The 24,787-nt window shown below is 41.0% G+C and overlaps 1 protein-coding gene across 3 annotated transcripts; it reads left to right on the plus strand.

Moving 5' to 3' along the window:
• Positions 1 to 414: 414 nt before the first annotated feature.
• Positions 415 to 24,279, plus strand: cbarpb (CACN subunit beta associated regulatory protein b). 3 transcript variants are annotated; one of them, XM_084722896.1, is made up of 11 exons: positions 415 to 585; positions 2,655 to 2,860; positions 4,677 to 4,749; positions 8,602 to 8,741; positions 12,804 to 12,865; positions 14,056 to 14,218; positions 14,695 to 14,866; positions 16,261 to 16,407; positions 17,556 to 17,793; positions 19,206 to 19,395; positions 21,934 to 24,279. In XM_084722896.1, exons 3-11 carry the CDS (start codon positions 4,702 to 4,704, stop codon positions 23,408 to 23,410), a joined length of 2,637 nt encoding a protein of 878 aa, XP_084579022.1. In that variant the 5' UTR covers positions 415 to 585; positions 2,655 to 2,860; positions 4,677 to 4,701; the 3' UTR covers positions 23,411 to 24,279. The 3 variants fall into 3 exon arrangements, with proteins under 3 accessions (XP_084579022.1, XP_084579024.1, XP_084579023.1); XM_084722898.1 differs by lacking the exons at positions 415 to 585; positions 2,655 to 2,860 and adding an exon at positions 2,875 to 3,112; XM_084722897.1 differs by lacking the exons at positions 415 to 585; positions 2,655 to 2,860 and adding an exon at positions 3,328 to 3,578.
• The last annotated feature ends 508 nt before the right edge of the window (positions 24,280 to 24,787 follow it).

The following is a 24,787-nucleotide window of genomic DNA, read 5'->3' on the forward strand; positions in this document are numbered from 1 at the left end:
CTGCTTTTAGTATAGGAAGCTACCGAGCATGTATCACCAGTAGATGGCGACAAAATCATATGTCATATGTTGCATAGACTACAAGCGATGAAGACCATTGATGTAGTACACATTAGTCTGTCTGGTCTGGGACCAAGTTTTTGTTGCTTTAAAGACCCCCACACAGTGGATCAGACAGACTCCTGAGCTTGTACTGCTTCAACATTATCTCCACATCTGTGAGTGATTGCATACAAATACTGTAAAATAAACCAATAAAAGAAATAAACAGCGCGATAATAACATTACAGCTGCAAACATATACAGTACATGAGCAGAGGGAAGTATTCTAATGTCCATTCATGGAGACACTGTGATGACTGACTGAGCCTCGGACTAATTTTGAGAAACCCTTCATCACTCAGCTTTACCTCACTCCTTGCGTCACGTGGTGCGCCTCTGACTAGGAGGTGGGCGTGTCTTAAACAGTGGGGTTTCATTCATAAATACTTTTAGCTTTAAAATCCACATTAAAGTGTCCACAGAAGAGTTTCGCGGTACTGGTGTCGCCCCTCCACCCCTGCATGGACCAGGCTGGCTGAGTAGGTGAGTGCTGCCTTCCCTGCATGCCCCGCTGCTCGTCTGTCTGTCTGTGCAGCCGATTCAAGTCGTGATGTGAGCCACCTTCTTCTTCTTCTCCTTCTTCTTCTTCTCCGTTGGTGTCACCGGGCTGATGGGAATCATAGAGGCGCCTGCCTGCCTGTGAAATATCGAGATGGCATATTTATTAACCTCGCTGCGTGTAACCGGCTTTCATTCATTTTTTTAAAGTTCGCGACCGGCCGCATTTCATTACACAATGTGATGCGATTTTGTTTTCGAAAGATTTTATCAGCTGAACCTCCCGTAAGAAAACAGCTGCCAGAGCTACCAGGGAAATATTGCAGTACCGATTCTCTTTTTTTTATGTTAAACAGCTTATTTCAAGCTCTTAAATTAATCATTACCATTTAGGTTTATTCTAGGGAGGTATATGGCACGAAATACAGAAGGCTACCCGAAGCGACAACGGTACACAGTATAATAGCAGTAATCCAGCTGGTATGAACCGAAAATTTATTAGATATGACGGGATGTTCTCTTGCTGGGATAGTCATATATAACCATCTGCTCAGTCACCCATCAATAGAGAAATGTAAAACGTTTGCAGCACCATAGAGTAAGCAGTTCTCAACAAAGTACCGGGCTAAATTGATTTTCAAAGCTACTTTTATAAATATGGTTATTTCTCTTCACATTCCCTTAAAGGCTAATCAAATTATGTTATTTCATTATTATTTAATGAATACAGGCAGTGTTATCTTTGGTGTTGTAAGTAGGGACTGACTGATATAGCATTTGACCAATATTATCGGCCCGATATTGGCCTATATCAGTATTGTCATATGTTATCCAATATGAAAACTTTTTTTAAACAGAAAATAATGCAGATTGTTTTTATCTGTTAGCCTTATAGAAGGTACTTTAGGTATATTTGATTATATTTTTTTAATCATATTTAATATATTTAGCTCTATTTCTGTTTTTTGTTACTTATAATTAGAGCCTGACTGATACTGTACAGGATCACACAGTGGTGCAGTGGAAAGGGTCTGTCCGTGCAGAGTTTGCATGTTCTCCTCGTGTCCACATGGGTTCTGTCCGGGTTCTCTGGCTTCCTCCCACACTCCAAAGATATGCAGTTTAATAGGTTAATTGGTGACTCTAAATTGTCCGTAGGTGTGAATGTGAGTGTGAATGGTTGTTTGTCTCTGTGTGTCTGCCCTGCCATGAACTGGCGACTTGTCCAGGGTGCACCCTGCCTTTCACCCAGTGTCAGCTGGGATATGTCCCCCGCAACCCCTCAAGGATAAGCTGGTACAGACAACGAATGATACTGTACGATACTGGGACCGATACCAGTATTGTCATTTTATTCAGAATTTTTGTTTTGCTGTCGTGAAGCACTTTGTAATTATGTTTTGAAAGGTGCTATGAGAATAGAATTTATTTATCTTTATAAAAAATATATTGATATAAAATCCAAAATGACAAAACATGCATTGGTGTGTTTAATAATTATAAATAAGTATGAATTATAAAAAGCATGAAAGAAAATTGAAAAAATCTCTATTATGTTCTGTTTTAAAAAAAAAGTTTTCCTACCAGAGCATATGGGACAGCATATACACCAATGCTGAAAGAGAGTGATATAGCTGTGATAGACCAATATCAGACCAATAATATCAGCCAACCGATATATCGGACTGGCTTGAAATATAGTTAATAAGAATACTGAAAGTTTGCTGTTTCAGTGCCCTGATGTGATTTTGGAAAATAATGTTTATGGAAATATCCTGCCTCTATACCTTTGTCAAAAAGTGTGTATTCATGTATATATTCTATTTTCTGTATGTTATATTTTTTTACAGAGAATATTGGTTGATATATTGATATTGGAATTCTTTTACTTGCTAATCAGAATCAGCCCCAAAAATCCAGTATCAGTCAGGCCCTAGTTGTAGGATTTCTTCAAAGAGCGTGCTCTAATATTTGCATGTGCATTTGTTGCATGTAAAACTCATCTAAACAAGCTGAATAATTAACCAATCCCTCTGTTGTGTGTCTGGTATCAGCCATGCAGCACTGCCGTCCTGTTGCTTCGAGGCCAGTGGGCCAGCCCTGAGGGGGAAGACCGCTGCTCAGGCTCAGTCGGCTGGCTGAGGTGGCTGAGGATGCAGTAAGGGAGCTGAGGAGGAGACTCCTGAGCCACGCGCACATACACACACACGGGCACACACACATCCAGAAGAGCTGCTGCTGCGCGCTGCCCTCCATCAGGGTAAGACAACCGGGCTGGTTAGAAAGCAGGATGTGGTACAGCACTGCAAAGGAAAGGATTCTGGTCACAGCCTGATGTGTGTTTCCCGTAACAGTTTGGACGGTAGATGCAGCAGGGAGTTAGACAGTCAGGCTGGCAGCAAAGAGCTCGGCAGTAGCTTACAGGTTGTGGTGCTCAAGTTGAGTGCTGCAGTGACTGGTAGGAGAGCAAGGACTGCTGAGTGCTGCTGGTATGTTGCTTCTGTCCTGCTGGGTGAGTAGATCTATCCAGGGATCATGTGTGTGTGCGTGTGTGAGTGTGTGAGTGTGAGTGAGGGGGCGTTTGGTGCAGCAGTAGCTCAGTATTAATGGCTATGATCTGTAAGAGCAAACGCATAGCAGCAGCAGCGGTAGTGTAACTCAGCTGCTGGAGCCGGTGTTGAGTAAGAGCTGGTGTTTCTCTCTCCTCTGTGTGTGTGTGTGTGTGCGTGTGTGTGTGTGTGTGTGTGTAGGAGGTAGATAGAGAATCTTCAGGCTGATGTGGAATTATGGGTGAAGATTTAAAGCTGAGATGCTAGCATTTGCATCTCCTGTGTTATTGGACGCATGCGTACAAGCACACACCGTACACACATACATTTGGTTTCTGCTTCATCTTGCAGTCTTTCACGGCTGTTAGAGATGCAACAAGATTTTTCTGCTCCCACGACTATCTCCTGTCACACTGTACACTGTATCTGGTGTGTTATTAGGCATCGGACACCAGTCATGGACTGAAAAAACATTCTTTAGAGTATGAGTTCAGACAAGTTTTGTTTTATGTTTTGTTATATGTATACATGTAGGGGAGACTGGGGGCAATTGCAACATTTTTTACATTTTCATTCATAATTCACAGAAAATACACCAGTCACCTTTTGATACATTAAACATATGTGTGCATTAATGAATAATACAGTAGATACATTTTCTAATTAGGACAAGACTATATCAAAGTTAAGGCAAGAAGTCAATTGCTTCCTTTGGTGGGGGCAGCTCTAACAGTGGTTGGAGGTAATTGTGACACTGAAAAAATATGTCGTATTATCCCACAGTATCTCAAATAAAAGCACATTTTTAAGAAATCACCTTACTACTATAGTATACAATTTATTTCTAGGGCCGATATGATTTAATTTATTTTAGACATCAGGCATCATGTGTTCAAAGTGAAAGTCTGAAGAGAAAATGTAGCAATTTTACATTTAGATTAAGTGAAATATGTTCATTTTCTAACAAACAATAGTGTCAACAGGAGACAAACAAGGTGCTTACATGAGCCATGTTTCTCAGGAGCAGCTGTAACAGTGTCACAGTTGTCACTGATCTTGCGGCCATGATAAAATCTTGTATGCCACCTAGCAACACGTATATCAACACAGTCTGTTCATTCAATTTTTAACCAATAACCTGGAGATAAAATTGATGTAAGATTAAATTCACAGTCATCTAAACTTTAGACAGCAGTCCAAAAAGTTACTTTTGTACCTCTCTTGAAAACTTCTGCTGATCCTGCTCCTTTTCCACAGGCAGAGAGAGTCCTACTGAGCATGTGTTGAGCTTGTTTCAGATTGAAAAAAGTGAGCAGGTTACAACTGCCCCCTGTTACAATTGCCCCCGGTCTCGCCCTGTAGTAATAGTACAGATAAAATGCAGCATTTTTGGTGGCTGACTTTGTGTTTTGATGAACAGCTTCAGTAACAGTCATTTCCTCTGTGTGTGTGTGTGTGTGTGTGTGTGTGTGTGTGTGTGTGTGTGTGTGTGTGTGTGTGTGTGTGTGTGTGTGTGTTATCTCTCAGAGGGACTCTCTAGTTGGCCTGGACCATGAGCAATGAGTCTACCGTCTGGAACATCCTACCAGAAAACTCCACAGTAAGTCTGCCTTTCGCCACTGGCTTATTCTCAAACTTCCTCTGTGCGTGTGTGTGTGTGTGTGTGTGTGTATGAGAGAGAGTTTGCGTGTGTCCACCAGAACCATACTTTCCCTCATATTCTCTTCTGGCCGATTGACTGGCTAATAGAGAACATCCTGACCTGGACCTGAAATAATTAAATCTCTGATCTAATCTCAGCTTTAATTTCCCCTCGTAGAGAAATTACAATGTGACGTCACAGTGTAGCGCTCATTAACACTTGCTGTGCGCTCTCACTGCCCCGGGGTAGAGTTCAGGATAAGATCATCATTTGTGATATATATCAAAAGTCTGTCATTTTTGCACAGCCTTGGTTGTTACTGACACTCTATAAAAGAACAAGGCCCGCTGTTGTTCTCCACTCTTCCACTCATGATGGAATCTATCATTTTATTTGAACCATTTCAGTCCCTGCCTACAAAGAAACTATCACATTTTTTCTATTAAAATTGGATAAAGAAGCCAAAAATTCAATAAAAAAAAAATTAGAATTCTGAAATAAATCTTTAAAATGGGCAGTTTAATGATAAAGTAATAGAAGGGGGCTAAAGGAAAATATATTTTTATTAAAAATATAATTCCTGTTAAATAAGATTTAAAAAAAATAATTAACTGAGATGGCTGCGCTTGGAGGAGATCATGCAATTTGTAATTGCATGTGTGAGTGACCAACAGGGCTGGAGTTAATCTCGCAAACTACTGGAACCATCAGCATAGAAGTTTTTGTGCACATTTATGACTATATGTTCAAGAACCTCTGGTGGTTGTGCAGAGTCACAAGTTTTTAATACTTAAAATCCTTATTTATACTGACTACTCACTCCTCATTCCTCTTAACCAGCAGGTAGAGACAAGCTGTTGACAAGTGCCAGGCTAAAATAAGGTTTACTTAGTCTGTTGCAGGCCTCATTTTGGACTTTGTCGTGGCTCAGAAAGTCACTCCCATGAAAACTTTTCTTTACATGTTAAACCAGAGCATCTGCAGATCATGTAATAATCTGCAGTAGTAAGCAAAAATATGCAATATTCCACAAAAGTTAGGCATAATATGTGATTAATAAATCCTTGCCATCTTGACTGTGCCACTGCTGTATGTCAATGTCATGTTTCTATGCTGTTCCCATTTTGGAGTGTTCAAGGTTCACCAGAAAGCAAATGAGAGATGCAAACTTCACTACAAAAATTTACTTTAATTTGCTTAATTCTGAACTGATTTTCATGAAATCTTGTTTTGTTACAAACATTTAAAAAGATAAACACGATAATGGTTGAAATTAAACTCACTTACTAGGGACAGGCTAGTTGTTTCCGAGCCAAAACATTAACCATCTTAATAGCCACAACTTCCACCAGGACATGCTGGCTCTGACCAATGAACAGGCAACCTCAAGCAGGGTCGGGGTGGGACTCATTTTCAGCCCGGGGATTTCACCAGACCAACCCTTATGCACGCGCGTGCGCGTAAAAAGGCGTTTTTCCGTTTCTCCGATACGGCATTTTTACTAGAATAATGGCTTGGTTTTTATGGCGCCGCGGCCGCCGCGGCCCGAGAGCGCAGCAGCCGTTCGGTGATTTCCCCGGTACTCCCTATGGCCACCCCGAGCCTGACCTCAAGTATATATTAATTAAAATTTTAGCTTTCTGAGTTTGTCCAAAATGTAGATTTTATATCATGTTGTTGTAAATCTGCCTAGTTGCTTCTAATGTTTTAAATAAATAACAATGTTTAAATTGAGGGGTTTGGATTTACCATCCTACTTATTGTTTCCTTATTAATCTAATACAGTTAGGTGAACCCAGGATGCTCTGTTACAATACCATTACACTATTATATGCATCTCAAAGAAGACTGAGACTATGCAGTACTGAAACATGTTATTAAAAAACGTTGCATACATCTATATAAGAAATCCTACACTACATATACAAACAACAACAGATACAAAAACACTTCATTAAAAACTTTGCAGATCTGCGCTGGTTGCCTCTGGCAGTTGTGGTGGCATTGCAGCAGGTGTTTCAGCATCTGTTGCCTGGTGGAGAGCTGAATTCTACTGAGTGTACTCTTTTAGCTGCTATTGAAATGGGATATATAAGTCTATAAAATTAGCAATTCAATAATAAGCTAATGTAATATGTTAGTTCCACATTATATAAATGGCTAAGTGAAAAAATACATTTGTTAATAAAAACATACATCCTGCTAAGATAAACATTAATTACTGAGATGACAGAAGAAACTGAAAAAAAATCAATATAATTATTCCTGTATTATTTCTTTGTTTTAATTTTAATTATTTATGTCATTATTCTCTTAAGTGATTTAATCTTTTTATTCATTTAGTAATTCGCCGATCTGTATCTAATAAATCAGGTTTGGTTTTCCTCAGTAAAATGTGAATCCTAGCTAACAGCTTGGTGTGAGAACTAAACTGCTATGAGTTTTAAAGAATAGTTTTGGACTCACAGTAGACTTTCACAGCACTTTATTGTCAGGAATAGCTTACCATCTGCTTTCGTGCAAGCTTATATGGTTGGTTGAATAAAGATTTCAATATGTCTTGTCCTCTTGTGCTGAAAAGTGTTCATCCTAACAAAACTAAGTATTGTCTGTACTGTGGGGTCTACAGCGGTGCTCCTTGTGTGGTTCATTATCTCAGCTGCAGTCGTGCCTGCGAGAGCTTTCCCATAGCTAAGGTACACAGCAGACAGGTTAATAGCCCTGGCATTTATTGATTAATTGTACTGTTGCATTTATAGATTCACTTTATGCAGGCCAACCAACCAGTGGGGCTAAATCAATCGTTTAAGCTGCATGGTGTTACTGTGAAGGTGAAACAGCTGCACAGAAAGGTAGTCAAATCTAGGCTGCGGTTCTTGTGTCAGGACGTATTTTTCTGATTCCTTGACTGACATATAGATGGTACGTCCCTGTACGTTATTGCAAAAATGTGACTCATGGATCCTAACTGAAACTATCCATATTGTATAAATGGGCTAAAGTAGTAAGACTGAAGTATCCTGTCAGAATTCAAATGTGAGGCTTTTAGAAAATAAAACTTTCACTCTGAGTCGGGAGTAGGCATGTTTTTACCTCTATCCCTCAGCTCAGAGAGTTACAGCATTAAATATCCGTGAATATTTTCAGTCTGTCAATGTTTATGTGGGAAGCTTTTTGCTTTACTTGTACTTTCTCTTTTGAAGTAGCACACTTAATGTTCAAATTCAGCACACAAAGACACCTACCTCTCTTCCTGTTACAGTATATCTACTTAACTTCCACTCACTGCCTACTCATAAATCTGACATGTACAATAGGTACAATTACCAATTAACACCCTGTCTGTCTATATATATGTGTGTATATATGTATATATATATATATATATAAATATATATATATACATATATATATATATATATATATATATATATATATATATATATATATATATATATATATATATATATATATATATGTATATATATATATTAAAGCTGCAACAATTAGTCAATTAATCTATTAGTCAAAGAAATTAGTTCCCAATGCCAACATTTTGTGGTTCCAGCTTCTTAAATGTAAGGATTTGCTGCTTTTCTTTGTCATTTCTGACAGTAAATGAAGAGCCTTTGGGCTTTGGACAGTTGGTTGTACCAAAGAAGTAATTTGAAGGCATCACTTTGGACTTTGTGATGAGCATTTTCACAAATTTTGAAATTGTATAGACTGAGTGAATAACGGATTAATCGTGATAACAATCAGCAGATTAGATGTAGATCTAGATTTAATTTATCTATCTATGTATCTCAGGAGATCCCATTCAAGACTGAGGAGCAGCAATATGGCTACGTACTCCTCCTGGTGATCCTCTCCATCTTCCTGGTAGGAACGCTGATCTTTGTCTCCGTCTTCCTCATCGCCTGCCGTCGAGGAGGGAAGTTCTGTGCCAGGTATGTTGCAGAAACAATGCCTACATGCAGCATTTAAGCACTCTGCGAGATTCATCCAGGGTGACTTACAAAGTGTTTATTAGTATAGAGTGCTGCAGGGATGATGTATTTGTAAGCCTACCTGGACATTAGTGTCTCTCTGGTTCCCTTCACAAAAACACAATGGAATTTTTCCATTGTATTCTGGATTAGGGCAGAAATAAACTCTGTGGCAAAGAACATAAAAAGAGTTTATAATGCTTGCATGTTTTGTTCGGCACAATAATCACTAGTCAGATGAACACCACTTTCACCAGATGTAAAAAGCTAATATTAGGCTATAAACGAACAACACCACTGACTTTACGTCACCACCACTACATGACTAGTGTTCAGCATGATGATGTTTAATGTCCCCGATAACTTCTGTAGTCTCATTTAACCACTTGTCAGCTTTTTTTTTAAAAAGACACATAAAAAACTTCAAAATTCATGAGGCATGGCATATTTATTCATGTATTTTGTGTCACAGAACAAAATGTGAAACTCTCTTAAGCATGTGTTAACCACAGACCTTATTTGAGGCATCTAACCAAAAACCCATTCAAAAAAACCCAGTGAGGGAACCAGAGATGCAAATATTTAGGTTTTTGTTAGCAGCCGCCTTTTTTAAGACATCTAAAATCTTCAAAATTCACAACTACTTTATTAACTGACACATTTTATGCAGTTTACAATTTGTAAAAAAAAACAGAGAAAAGGGCATTTTCCTCAATACAATTTTAACTGTTATAATATACATAAAGGCTTATGATTTTTTCTGTGCATTACTGGACAGGAAAACAACAACACAGTATTCACTTTTGTTAGCTGTCAATGGTCAGTAAGCTACCAATTATTGTTTCTATTAACAGTTAACTTGACAAGGCCAGATACAATAATGGATCCAGTGTTGTAGAACAAAATGTGACAATCTCTTAAGCTCGTGTTTAACTACAGACCTTATTTCATGCATCTAACAAAAAAAAAATTCATAAAACCCATTGACTTCGAGACAAGGGGACTGGAAGAGATAATATGCTCACTCATTTCCGGTTTTTAGGACTTGTCCCTGCAGCACTCCATAGGGTCAAACTACAGAACACTGTACAAAACCAACAATAAGGACGTAAAAGCAGCAGCTGCACAGTTTAATAACAAAAACACTGTAACTATGTCATGTTCAGTTTTTGTTGTTTGCCACAGTCAAGTGAACTCTTTGGTGATTTTGAAGCCACAGGTGCTTTTGAACAGGTTTTCATCAAAATATGTCATAATGTTGCCTGGTGTCCCTGTTATTTAATCTTTGAACAGCCTACGATGCAGTCCGACAAAGTAACACCAAACTTTACATCCTTTAAAATGCTCTCAAAACTTAAATCAACACCACTCCTACGCAGGTTGAATGAAATCACTTTGCTTCACAAATGTAGTTTTGGCTGCAGATCCAGGTGTACAGGTGGTGCTTTTATTGTGTTGCATGAGCACACACACACACACACACACACATGTACACACAGTTTGTTGACAGACTGCTCTTCCTGAGCTCACATGCTACAACTACTTAGAGACCGGCGGGTACTTATGTTGAATGTGTATGCTTACATATTAGATAAACTCATTGTAATTGCAAATGAAGCTAACTACTTCCCGTGAAATCGTCCAGTTCGCTCCACCCAGCGAGTATGATTCCATTAACAGATGTGATTCATCTGCATTTATTCAGCAGTAACATGGCTACCCTCGAGATGCTTTGTCCCTCTCTACAGCAGCACGCATCATCAAGTACACTTGATTATATGAGAGCACACCAGCTAGATGCAGATAAACAGAGAGCACAGAGGCTGAGCCGTGAAAAGGAGAGGCTTGCCAGGGGAGAGCAGAGGAGAATCGGGCAGACTGGTACAAATGATGAGTGTAATGAGATTTCATAGCAGCCATCGGCTGTGATTAATCTCGCGTCTCAACCCAGCCCCGTGTGCGCACGGATACACACACAGTATGGGGAAGCGGGAGCCACAGAGGAAATGAAAGACAAGAGGAAGCACAGATCGGGATGGACAGAGAAATCCCTCAAGTCACTTCACACTTGCGCACACACAAGCACCCACATGCAACTCCTAGCTCTGCAGAAAGAGATCAGATGGAGAGAAAAGACTGAGAAGAGCTTTCAGTTTCTTTTTTTGGCCTCATTAAGTAAATACGGGGCGTGGGATTTAAGGAGCTTGTGTGGAGGATCAGCAGCAATTAAAGATGCTTGAACAGGAAGGTTTAAATGCAAAATCTACCAAAAGAATGAACAATATGACCTTTATTGTGCACTTTCCTCTGTGCCTTTAAAGATGAGTGGAAACGTACAATCCAATAAAGCACCATGCTTTATCAGTTCAAGAGGTCCCCTGGCCCTGAAGGTTATCAAGTTACTGGCAATGATTTAGGCTGTCATTGATTATACAAGCAGGCAGGCATTTAGACAAACAGCACACTGAACATTCAGTCCTATTCTACATTCAGTCTCATCCTTACACTCGTCTTATAGCTGGATTTTTAAACTGCTGATGTGTATTTGTGCTGCTACAAAGAGTTTTAAACTGACAGTAAAACAGTCTCAGTTTAATACTGGTGCCCATCATTGCAGGGGTATAATACAAGGATACAAGGCTGGAAATCTAACCCACCGCTGTGATGTTGCCCAATCAGAATCTCGACAAAAGACGCTGGTGTCTAAAATCCGTAATGACGGGAGAGAGGCAGAGGAGAAATGAGTGAAATCAGCTAGGCGGCAGGGTGTATCATTTTTTGAGGGGCACAAGGGAAAACTAAAGGCGTGAAATTCCTGCCTTGCTGATGTCTCCATAACGGTGGTTCTCATCCTTTTGGAGTTGCAACCCCCAGAATAATCAAGTTGGTATTTGTGACTCCCATAAAATTATTCATGCAGAAAGTCAAGTTGATATTTCCGAAGCTTGGTGTAACTCAGGGCTCTGTTGAAAATGCCGACACCTTTACTCAGTCGATGGCGCTGCTGATGGCGGTGCTGAAGCCGTCACTCCACAGTATTCATTCAATATGATAGCTAGCAAAACTGGCTATATAGTTGCTTGTTATTATGGCACCAAAGCACCGCAATTAAAAAGTTATGTTTGTGTCCAATCACTCAACTCATGTGGACGCTCACTTTGAGTCTCATACTAAATAAAATCTATTTTAAAACAAATTATAATTCTGGTACAGGTGATGTGGTATAAAAAAAAAAAACATCCCTTAGTCAAAAATACGGCCCTCATTTCCCATTATGTGTATAGTGCTAGACTGAGTAGTTTAAGTTTGATATTTTAAGGTACAAATGATACTTTCTGTTAGTGGTCAGAACATCGTGTTTAATGCTGGTAATGGATCTTTCCTAAGTCATGGACCTTTTTTGCACTGTCATGCAATGACAGTTGAATAAACTTGGTTCTTTAGTCAACCTTCTTTTCCAGTAAAAGTGGTGTAGGTTCACATCTTAAGTGAGCTGTTGTTAGCAAAATGCTAGCTAATTAGCTACTTAGCTTACCATCCTGAACAAAAGGGTCATGATCGTAAAGCCTTGTACTCTGCCTACATCAGTAGAGTTTAGGGATGTCCCGATACAACTTTTTCACTTCCAATACGATACCGATATTGCAGCCTTGAGTATTGATACCGATACTGATACTGATATCGATCCGATACAATATCAGCACGAATCATACATACTTTTATTACTTATGTTGTATTGTGGAATGTTAGAAAAGGCTCGTCAAACAGAGAACAATAGTCAGCAACCAGAGTCACCTATGGATAGAAGTGCTGGAGCGGAAAATGGACTGCTTATCGGAGCGCTTATATCGATTTTTTAGATGCAGTCCGATAAAATCCGATACTCGTTTTTTGGCTGATATCGGACCGATATCTGATGTCAATATCGGATTGGGACACCCCTAGTAGAGTTCAACAGATGAAAGACAGACTTCAGGGATAATCATGTCACTGCAGTGATCTGAATGTTTCTGTGTGTCCCAGGACCAACGATGACCCTGAGAAAACCACCACCACCTACATGGAGGAGTCTCAGCCCACCCATGGTAAGAGAAAAATGGACAAAGGGGAATAGATGGGAATAGAGGGAAGTAAGTGAGAGAGGGTGGAGTAATGGAGACGGGCAGGCTAGGAGATGGGGGGGATTGGATTGATGGAAGCAGCAGGGATATTTTTATTGCGTCAGCACAAACGTGTAATATCTAATCCATTAAAATGTTGTGATCTCCACCCAATTAGTTTAAGTACCTGTGAGATTCCTGGAACACGTTTTGACATTTTCGGACCAGTGGAATGCGCTCTGTCTCCAATGAAAATTATTTATTAAAAGGCAGCATCAGTTTGGCACCAAACTGCTTTTGTAATGCTTTTTGTTTAGTTTTACGGTCAGCAGTTTGCCATATTACCAAACTCATCCTCCACCAAGATGTCTGAAGGTGTCAGATATTTCACCTCAGTCACAGTCAGTGTAGATGTACAGTATAGCAGACATGGGCTGACTTTGAACAGACGTTATAAAATGAATTTATGCAGTGGTTTATGTCTTAACTACACAGTTGACAGTTGAGAGATAACATGTCATCTTCTGGGGATCATGAATATCTACATGTTGACAGATATGATGTATTTTTGTAGACCAACCCAGAAGTTAGCAAAAAGCCAATGGGATTTTTCAATTGGATTATGGATTAGTGCAGAAAATAAATTCTGTGGCAAACAGTAGTTTACAATACTCTCACGTTTTGTTCAGAAAGTTAATCTTCAAAAATGAAAACCACTATTATGATTTTTGAAGTAAAAATTAAAAATGTTAGATCACAAATGAACTACACCACAGTTGCATGACTTCTCTGTCACCACCACTAAGTGACAAGTGTTTGACATGATGATGTTCACTACCTGTGACCACCATCGTAGTCTCATTAGCCACTTGCTAGCAACCGCCTTTTTTACGACAAATAAATAGCTTCAGGAGTGACACGTTTACTGATGTGTTTTATGTTGTAGAGCAAAATGTGAAAGTCTCTTAAGCTTGTGTTAACCACAGATCTTATTTAATGCACCTACCCATCTATCCATCTATCTATCTATCTATCTACCTATCTATCTATCTATCTATCTATCTATCTATCTATCTATCTATCTATCTATCTATCTATCTATCTATCTATCTATCTATCTATCTATCTATCTATCTTTGTCTGCCTCTGTCTCTTCCCTCTTGTATCTCTGGTAGAAATCACCATCAGGGTGGATGAGTCAGAGTGCCTGTCAATGGCCAGCTCTCACGACCAAGAGACCGAGCGGTTCCTCTCCACGGGTACCACAGGCCGTCGTGTCTCCTTCAATGAGGCTGCGCTCTTCGATCATGGCAAGAAGGCCCAGGAGAAGGGCCGCAGGTCAGACAGCCAACACGTACACAGAAGCTCACATTTGCTACTCAGTACTTTTTATTCAGGGTCCAATTCACATTCAGGTCCATAAACTCCAGCTTTTACCACTTTCTAAGATCAAAGAATGTACATACTTTACTGTGTGCCTCTCACTTCTATGTTAGTTTAGGGTTAAGAATTAATTCAGAATGCATTATGTATGCTGTGGACACAAAGAGCTCTCACCCTTTCTCATTATTTCACTGACCTACTTTTCTCTTAAAGCCCTGAGTCTGATATGCAAATTCTTGAAAAGGAATTATTCCGTGGGGCTAAATGTGGAATCCAAAGTAACTGTGATGGGTTGGAAGTCAGATATTTCCCCTGGCTGTTTGTCTCTTGTGCAAAGATAAGCTTCATGGTTTATAACTCATCGAGCAACTTATGTGTTGTCTTTCAAGAATTGTATAAATTTGTATCTAACTCGATGTTGTTCACCCCAGGTACACTCTGACCGAGGGCGACTTTCACCACCTGAAGAATGCCCGCCTCACACACCTCCACATCACTCCCCCAGCCCTCAAGATAGTCACCATCCACGAGTGCGACTCGGCCGAGAACAGCATCACCATGACAACGCGCCCTGTCGCCAAGTCAGCACTTTCCATCTTTCAGGTGACAGCCTTTAACCTGCTGTTACTCCTGATGCATCATTAGTCTTGACCAGGGCCAATTAGGACATCAATCACTCGGGTCAGGCCAGGAGAATGTATCAACCTAATGTACCCAAACACAAGAATCAGGCCCCTCTCTGCCTGCTCATTTCAACAGGCTGTGCACATTGATTTCCCATTTAGGTGTGGCCGTTCAATCACTGGTGCTGGGCTGACTGCTGGAGAGAGAATGTGGCTTTGTTATTCATACCTAAACATGGAAAGTTTGGAATGGGGCAACAGTAGTTACTGTAGTCGCCAAAAGAAGACTGTACAATTTTGGAACCTTGGTCAACTTTGTCCTTTCCTGTTTCCTGTTTTTAGACATGCTACGTGCTAGGCTAGCCTACATTTAAAAGAAAAACAAATTTTGAAGATGATTAAGAGATGTTGCTGGGAGACTTGTAAAAGCAACATATACAGTCATATCCTAAGCTAATATTAATAGTTAGCTAATCTACATTAGTCATGAGCTCATGACGTATTATAAAACTAGACAAGGGTTTGCTGCTCAGCCCTGCTGCCAGGTTTTCCCAGTAGCCACTCGTGGTATTGCAACTAAAAAATCCCCACCAGCCCAAAAAGCATTTGCCCCCATAGGCTAACATTATAAAAATGTCTGTACAACTGTTGACAGGACATTTCAAACTTTCTGTTATGATTTTTTGATCCATAGAGGTTTTATATTTGTTAAACTTTGCCGAAGCCAAAAAAAAGCTATTTAAAAATATGTGACATCATTCAGTCATTCAGTCATATTCAGTGGGCTGTATGACCAGGGACTAAATCTGGAAGCTAGAAAATTTTTTCGGCTCATGTGCCAGGTGAGCAATTCTCATTGGACTAAATGGGCACCATCTGTGCATTCACTATCTAGTTCATCCTAATATATCAATGCACTGTAGCAATACACATGCTAACTAGCAGCTAATTTGCATCAGTTGTTAGGTAGCCAATAATACCTGATAGCTAATGTTAGCAAAGTGCTCCTTAACTAGCTAGCTAATCTACATCAATTGCTAGGTAGCAAGTTAATTTAAACAAGCAAACTTAAGATGTGATTATGTCGCTTAGATCCCCCAGCAACATCTTTTTAATCATTCAAAATTGGCTTTTCTTTTCAACATAAATGAGCCTGGCACATAGCACATCTTAGTACAGGAAACAAAAAAAGGACAAAATTGACCGAGGTTCTGCCTGATTCCGAGATTGCTCAACTGTTTGAAGCACAGACCAAAAAGGGGCGGGACTTGAGAAGTGTCACCTGATTGACTGGATTAATCAACCGAGCTTTGCAGAAAACATGCGTGTTCAACAACTGATAAAAGTGTAATTTTTTTGTGTTCTTCCCTTCAGCCAATGCTGTGCCCCCTACCACAAACAGCATTGACCAGCCTGAGTGTCAATCCCAGCTGTGCCCTCCCTGGAGATGCTCTCAACTCTGTGGTGGACACCAGCTTCAGTGAGAACACTGTTGCTCTCAGCACTAAAGAGCCAAGCTCTGTAAGTAACCTGTAACTACTATAAAATAGGAATTTTCTAATGACAAATTTCCCTGTCGATTAAATGGAAATTTAAAGTCATTATAGTCAACAAATCTAAAAGTTAGAAAACAATCAGAAAAGGATGTCACATTGGTTTGCTGTGCGCTAACACCAGCAGCCTGCTCTCCTTTCAGGTTAACGTCATGTCTGCATTGAATGTGGTTACACTTGCTCCAGTTGAGTGGTTATAGGCCACAGCCTAGATACATTAACCTTATGTTCATTTTCTAGATCAAAATACTGCCAAACCATGCAGGTTTTTATGAGACGGCATCTTTGTCCCACTTTCCACTTCACTGGTTTACGTCAGGACATTAGCACAGGGGAGAGGGGGGCTGCTACTTGCTGGGACTGACGCCCTAGGTCGTGGTGGGGGGCTGCATAACATCTAAGGTGCAACAATTACACAGTGTTGTCCATTAATACAATTTTAATAATTACTTTAAAGGCATACTATGCAGAATTGTCCTAAGAATGCACAGACTCTCTCTTACCTCAACTTATTAATCATCATCCATGACCCACCAGGAGCATGTGACAACACATGCATCTGCAGAGACACCGCCCTTCCCTGTAACTTCTTATTGTCTCATCATTTTGCTGTATTTCTGATGTTTTACCAGCTGAAAAAATCCATTTTTGACATCCTGGGAATAAGATTTAACCATTAACTTTTTCTTTCTGGTGCATTTACAAATAGTAATTGACAAATCCTACATATTGTACATCAAGCTATAAGTAATTTTTACAGTGATGATAAGTTTGGCATGTCTCACTGATTTTCTTGCTGATCTCTCTGGTTCTGAGTGTGCATACAAATGAGCTGTAAGTGCTGAGGTTTGTTGAGTTAATTATTTGTAGCAGGATGAATTTTCCTAAGGTAGTCTCTCAGTGCACCAACCATCTATCCAACCAGCCAGTCAACCAGTGAGTCATCCACGCAGGCATGAGAGGGTCATGGAGCCTGAGGGGGGACCAACAAGAGTGATGGTTGATGGGTAAACAAGGAAGCCTGTGTGGAACATCACTGTCAGAAGGGATTACACACACACACCACCAGTCTGGCAGGTTTTCTTCCTGACCACGTATCTCTCTCTCTCTCCTTAGATCGAGATGATGGCAGCGGGGCCCCGGGGCAGAGGCAGCAGTGTCAGCATTGGAGAAGGGGCCACGGTGGGGAGCGGTGCCCCTCCTGCTGGCGGCGGTGTGGGAAGCCAGGGGCCTGTGCTGCAGTTCTTCACTAAACTGCGGCGCCATGCTAGTCTGGAGGGGGCCAGCCCCTACTTCAAGATCAAGAAATGGAAGCTGGACAGCAGCCAGAGAGCCTCGAGTCTGGACACCAGAGGTAATGGAGCCTTGATGGTGTAAAGTATATTTCGATTATATTATTTTTAGAAACAATCTGTGCCAGTGCAGCAGGGAAGTGCAACAAAACTTTGGTCTTGGGTGGGTCTTTGTAAAAATCAGAGAAAATAAAGTCATGCTGCAGTCATGTTGCAGTGTAAGAAATCACACAGGAATTTGGTGGAATAAAGTAATCTTTTCTCATTATGTAAAGTAAATCTACAATGTTTAGTTTTTAAACTTCAAATGTCTGGTGTTTATTTTCAGAACACTTTAGAACTTCTAAACATAAGTTCTAACTTTAAGCCTTTGAATTTGAAATGATGACTTGAACGAATGTACACTACAGAGTTCAATTAACTCACTAAATTTCTGAAGAAATGTGATCTTCAGCTGTACACTATAAAAATGAAAAAGTTGAGAAAATGCAAAGTTTCAAGGCAGCTAACTTCAGTAGACTTTTGAGCTTTGAACCCAACTCAAAGTCTTTAGTTTTACCAACTAATATTTTTTTTTAAGAGAATTTACTTTCTTTTTTTAGATAAACTTGTATCTTTGAGTTTAAGATATAAAAGTAAATATTTCAGAAACTCTTGAGTAAACTCATTGGCATGAAGTAAATGAGTGACATGAGTGAGTCACAGTTAATTTAATATCTTCAGTTGCTACCATTTATTTTTTAAGCACACAAATAATGATAAATCAGGTTCACAGCTCAGTGTTTTCGGAGTTTTCTCTATTTCTTTATTACAGTTTTACAGCTAAGTTTTTGTGTGAAATGAGGGACTTACTTGATATCTTAAGCTTATTGAACATACTTTCTCAAATACAACTAAATTAATATTGAGTTTATTTGTTTTGAGTCATTAAAAAAATACTTCAACTTGCCGTTTCAAATTCAGTCAACTAAAAATTTCAAAGCAACCTGGTCTCTAACTTTTTTTAGTTAAAACAAATAGTTTAGTTTTACAGCGTGACAGTTTCTTTCTAGGTGTATTTTCTCTATTTGAGTGTTAAGTATTTTTGGCAATATTCTCTGGTGGTAAACAGACAACAGTTAAGCAGGGGGCTCCAGCAACCAACTGTGAGATGCCTTTTGCCTGCTAAGAGTCGGATATACACACAGACACACACACGTAGAAGACAGATGGCTCAGTGACGTAAAGTTTGGTCGTTCCAAGTCAATTTGAGCCCCTGAGTAAATCCTCCCTACCGATCCCCTTCATATGTACACTCCCTGCGCTCCCACAGGCTCCGGCCCTGTATCGTACCAAGGGACTGAAAAAAAGAGCCTAAATCCCCTTAGAAACCTCAACAGTTGACGGAAGCTTTCTCCTGAATTATGTGTCACTTCACTCCTGCCTGCTGTTACACAACTTGCACTGCTCTTTCTCCTCTTGTTCGGCGTGCCAGGCTCTCCGAAGAGGAGGCAGTTCCAGCGCCAGCGGGCCGCCAGCGAGAGCATGGACCAGGACGACAACGACGCGCACCACATAGACCTCATCCAGTACATCGCTCGCACCCAGGACGTCACCTACCGCCCCAGCCAGCCCACTACACGCCTCCTCTCTCCCCCTTCCACACCACCCCCCTCCCTCGGCAGGTATCTTTAATTCCCTTGCCATTCATCCTCTCCACTGCTTTGCTGCCTTGCACTCATTTCTTTACTGTAGCTAGAAAACATATGGTAATGATGTAGAGTAGGATACGGCCCTAAGTCCCAATTCTTCACCACTTTGCCTTAACATAAAAGTGTGCTTACATGAACTGTGTGAAATCCTCAAAAAGTGGCTGTTTTTAACATGCCAGAGGAGCAGGGATACAAGAGAATCATGTGGGAAATGTCAATATCAAGACAACTGAAATGTAAATCATTGAAAAATATAGAAAGTTGTGTATGAAATATGTCCTCTTGTCTTTTTTTTTAGACTAATTGTTTTTCTAGGACATCTAATTTAATTAAACATGCTGTGTAACTAAATACTATCTAACCACAGCCTGATTTGTATGCAATGGCATCCCAAACAAGAGTTCTTTAGAAATCCAATTTCATGATTTGAAGCCAGATGTAGGGGATTCCCAGACTACACTTTTTTTTGGGAGAGATGAGTGGAGAATTGGGATGCAGGGTTTATGTCTGACATAGGACACCATTCCATCGCTGACATGGTCTAATAATGTCATGATGTCCCCAAAAGCGCAGGGGCCACTTCGATTTTTGTTATTTTAAGTTCACTAACACAGCAATGCAGATTTTGCTCAGTATTAGGTTATGCAACAAAAATAACCAATCTCCCAAAGTATTTTCTTATGTAACCATTTATTTTCCTTCACTGAATATTAGATTAAACAGCATTTCCTGTGTATGTTCGCAGATGTTTGTTGTTGAAAATAAAAGGAATTTCCTGGACGCTGCCGTGAGTTAAGAAATTTGATGATCCCCGTGCTCTGCTACAGTTTATTGCTACTGATAAGTTATGTTTCATACAGTATGGATTTTTTTAAATCTGCAGTCCCAAGATGAAAGGAGGAGATCTTTGGGGATTTTCAACCACACATGGCATCAGTATTCAGCTAAGTTCTGTTTAAAGGGATAGTTTGGTTTGTTTAATGCGGGGATGTATGAGGTATTTATCAATAGTCAGTGTCTTACTCACAGTAGATGTTGGTCAACTTGCCCTCAGTTAAGAGAAGCAGTCCACCCAAAAAAAACAATATTAGTTTCAAAAGAGTTGGGACATTTGTAAAACAAATAAAAACAGAATGCAAAGATTTTCCAAGAATTTTTGACCCATGTTTAATTAACTGAACTTGATTATTTTTTTTTATAAATATGCACTCAATCTGACTCAACACTGTTGTAACACGTGCAGAATGTGTCTTGGCAATGTCTGTCTGAAATAAGCAGGGACGTCTGTCTGGATGGCAGCATATGTTGCTCCAAAACCTGTACGTACCTTTCAGCATAACTGGGGCCTTCAGAGATGTTACCCATGATGCCATGGACAGTAACGCACCCCCATACCATCGCAGATGCTGGCTTTTGAAGTTGCGATCAAAAGTGTTTTTGTCTGCAGACAAAGTTTTTCCAACGAGTTCCCAAGCCCATGTAGTATCTTTGGTTTGTGGGTTTTAAATGCAGTACAGACTGAGGGGTCAAAGGTCACGGCAGCCGTGCCCCTTACATGCACTTCTTGGAATTCTTTGAATCTTTTAATGATATTAGGGATTCCCTAAATTCCTTGTTGTTTTGTGTTGAGAAATGTTCTTTAACTGTTGAATTATTTGCCCAACAATGTAGTGAAACTTACCCCTTCTATGCTTGTGAATAACTGAGCCTTTTGAGGATGCACCTTTAATATCCAGTCGTGACACTATAATCTATTACAAATTGACCTGCTCATCATTTTTTGTGCAGTCCACAACTCTCCCAGTCTTTTGTCACCCCTGTTCCAACTTTTTTGGAAGGTGTTGCAGCCATCGATTTCAGTGTGTATTCACAAAAAAACAATAAAGTTTATCCATTTGAACAGTAAAAGTTGAAAAGCAAATCAGTGCAGTTTTATTTAAGTTTTACACAGCATCCCAGAATATTTTTACTGCTTCACTTTGTTGTTAAACAGCTTTTTCCGACTTTGCCAAATATTGGTCTCTCAAAACCAGCCAAAATCCACAGGTGAAATAAGTCATTTTATCTGGCAGAATGTGGGAGTTGCTGGTAAACTGCTGCCTCCATCTGTTTGTGTTATTGTGTGACTTTGGTGCTTTAAAAGCTTAGTTAGGATTTGCAACCAGCAATCACTATACACTGACTATGCTTACCTCATGCAACCCCTCTTCAAATTATCCAAACTATCCCTTTAAATCTGCTGTACCAAGATGAAAGCAGGGGATTTCTGGGACTTTTCAAGCACACATGGCATCAGTATTCAGCTAAGTTCACTTTAAGGACATGCAACAGCAGCCATTGCAAGTCATGACAATCATTGTGTGCCGTGTGAACACAGCCATGTCTCAGATGTTATTTAGGTAAACGCTCTGACACTGACTCTTGTTTTGCTGTCTGTGTGTTTCTTCCCTTCCTTCACTCCTTATTTCTTTCATTTTATCTCATCTCTCCACACCTGTGTGCACACTACAGGGTAGAGGTAGAGGTGATGGTGGAGCCCAGCTGCAGCCACAGAGGACCAGGGGTGATTGGCCTATCCCCTGATCCCCAAGACGAAGCACTGTCCCTGGCAAGAAGGGAAGGTGCAGACCCTTTGGACTCCCTAGATTCCCAGGACCCCCAGTCACTTTACAAAGACATCTGGACCCTACGCGCAACGCTTGAACAGTACGCGGCCTCTGACCAGAGCAGCAACAACGACAGGAACTCCATCTGCAGTGATGCTGATAGTGTATGTTCGCTGGGCGGACGCACGGAGACAGAAAGAGGAGGGCTGCCAAGCTACCCATCCCAGGATTTAGGGGATGAGGGCGGAGAGGACGACAAGGACATTTTTATGTATACGGATGAAAAATTGGGAATGAAGGAGGGGAAAAGGACGAAACAGGATAGCACAGAATCAGAGCGAGGGGGCAGCGACGGAGAAACAGGGACTCGTAAATTGCTGCAGATGGACAGCGGGTATGCGTCGATAGAGGCTCCGTCTCGCGGCCCAGAAGACCTGCGACTGTTCGGTAGCATGAGCAGCAGCCCCAAGGACAGAACAGCCCATGAAAAAAGGCACCATTTCACCAATGCAGGAAGAACTGGCACTATCGGTGAGAGCTTTGAGTCTCATCTCTTTGAGGAGGAACCGGAGGACGAGCTGTTGTTGGGTGCCAGTGGAGGAGTCTCCATAGAAACAGGTGCTGGTTCACTGAGCTGGTTCCCATATGGTCAGATGCTCACGCCTCGAGAGGCTGCACAGCCTTCACCTCAACCGCCAATGCTGCACCGGCGAGACTACAGCATAGATGAGAAGACGGACGCCCTCTTTCACGAGTTTCTCCGCCATGACCCTCAGTTTGACCTGCAGGAGTCACCGCTGAGGAAGCACCGCTCCCGAATCCACCTCCGTAAGCAGTGGCAGCGCCACAAACAGTGGAGCGACCCTGGTGTCAGACACTTCCAGTCCTCTTTTGACAGACAGCGAACCCCTCTACGGAGGGGTGACAGTGTGAACTACCCACTGGACACCAGTTACCACAGCACGCTCCCCCGTATCGTCAGCGCTCCTGACGAGGAGGCCAGTGACGGTACCAGCAGCACTCCTGACACTCCAAAGGTAGAGCCTGCGAGTGCTGAGAACGGGGGCAAGGACAGAGACACCTCCTTTTTTCCACCACCCTCCGTCTCAGAGAAAGACGGAGGTCAGGGTGAGCACCACGACCCTCAGGAGGACAGCAAACAATCCGGGCTCCCTCCCGAGCCCCCGGACGAGCGCTCGCCCCCTCAGCTGCCCGACTCCTCAGGCTACGGCCCACAGACCATCACAGCGGAGCTCACGGACAAACTGACTGCTAACCTGGATGAGAGGCTGTACATGGGCCTGCGCAGGACCAAGGACACGGCCACCGAGTGTGTGACGGTGACGGCCACGCACGCTTCCCCTGACCACAGCCCAGTGTAGCAGGGCTCCAGTCGTCCTCCTTGTCAACCTCACTCCTGCTGATACACGCATTTCTTTCTGTTTGAGTTGTCTCGCGTCAGTTTAAATGTCTCTCTGTATACAGCTTGAATGGTGTGATCCAGGAACCATTAACACTCGAAAAATACACTGTTTATTAATCCATAATTATCTTCCCAGATCATTGTAGATGCGGTTAGATATGCAGCTCGTCTCTCTTCATGTCTGTTACCATTACAAAGCTGTTCAGTGTTGCCATTTTACAATTCATTGATGAAGGAAGAATTGAAAATAATAACAGAGATAACATATCAAAATCATATGGTTTTACTAAGAATTGTTTCCTCACTAAGCTATTTATTTTTGTCTGTCTGTGTCCGTCTCTGCTGCTGCTGTCACTCCTGTCTCTGCTCTTCAGTATGAATAAGTGAAGCTGAGGGCCGATGTGGCCTCTGTGCTCATTGATCCACTGTGAAACCAGGTGCTATTAGACAAGTAGAAAGCTACAGATCACGATCAGATTTATCCCGATTCAGCAGCTAAAAAAAAATATTTAGAATGCCATAACTGATCTATCAAAGCTATGTAAGGGAAACTTTAGTTGTTCACACTGGTTGTTTAGATCAGTAGTTCCCAACCTTCGAAGAGAGGTATTAACATAATAGGAAAGAAAAGTATTCCTTTTGCACAAAATTATGTTTATTTTGTTCAGTTTTGTCCTAAGCAATCACTCATGAAAGAGTCTGTCTAATTTTCTGTCAACATGGAAGCTATGACAGTGATTTCAAGAGCAGTTAAAGGTGCAATATGTAAGACGGCAAGAATTTTATTTTAAAAAAGTAAAAACTGTATCATCAGAAAGAGGTAACAGTTTGTCAAAGATGTTCCTGTATTGTGCCGCAGACATATCTACTGAAGTTAGCATGCTAACAAGCTACCCCCAGCCTGTTTTTTTCTTTTACCAAACGAAAACATGCTTGTTCATAAAACACACTTCAAAATTGAGATAAAACTCAACAAAAACCTCTTAGGTTGTCTTTCCACTGTTCAACAATCACCAACTCTGGTTTGGTTGAAAATAAATCCTTAATCCAGCTGCTGAGCCTGGCTCCATTGTCTGCGGTGTAAACATTAACACTCACTCGGTTGAGGTGGTATTTGCATTTCTCAGATGAGCGTTTATGCACTTAATAGGAGATGGGAACGCTTTCAGAATAAGTCCTGATATAGCAAACGTTGAACTCACATGACTGATCAGCTGTTTGTGCTCTGACAGGCTCCTCATCACATCCTGACCTTCCTCACATTAATACACAAAACAAACAGAAAAGTCATATTTCCATCCTGTTTCCTACATTGTTGTTGGTGCCACCTACTGTT

This window comes from Lutjanus erythropterus, chromosome 7 (assembly GCF_056507025.1).
Source record: "Lutjanus erythropterus isolate fLutEry1 chromosome 7, fLutEry1.hap2, whole genome shotgun sequence".
In the NCBI taxonomy this organism is placed as follows: domain Eukaryota; kingdom Metazoa; phylum Chordata; class Actinopteri; order Lutjaniformes; family Lutjanidae; genus Lutjanus; species Lutjanus erythropterus.

Excerpts from the sequence above, each read along its gene's own strand:
- cbarpb (XM_084722896.1), top strand. The coding sequence starts at position 4,702 with ATGAGCAATGAGTCTACCGTCTGGAACATCCTACCAGAAAACTCCACA. Across the intron at positions 4,750-8,601 it reads TCCTACCAGAAAACTCCACA|GAGATCCCATTCAAGACTGA; the intron begins GTAAGTCTGCCT and ends TATGTATCTCAG. Across the intron at positions 19,396-21,933 it reads CCACCCCCCTCCCTCGGCAG|GGTAGAGGTAGAGGTGATGG; the intron begins GTATCTTTAATT and ends TGCACACTACAG.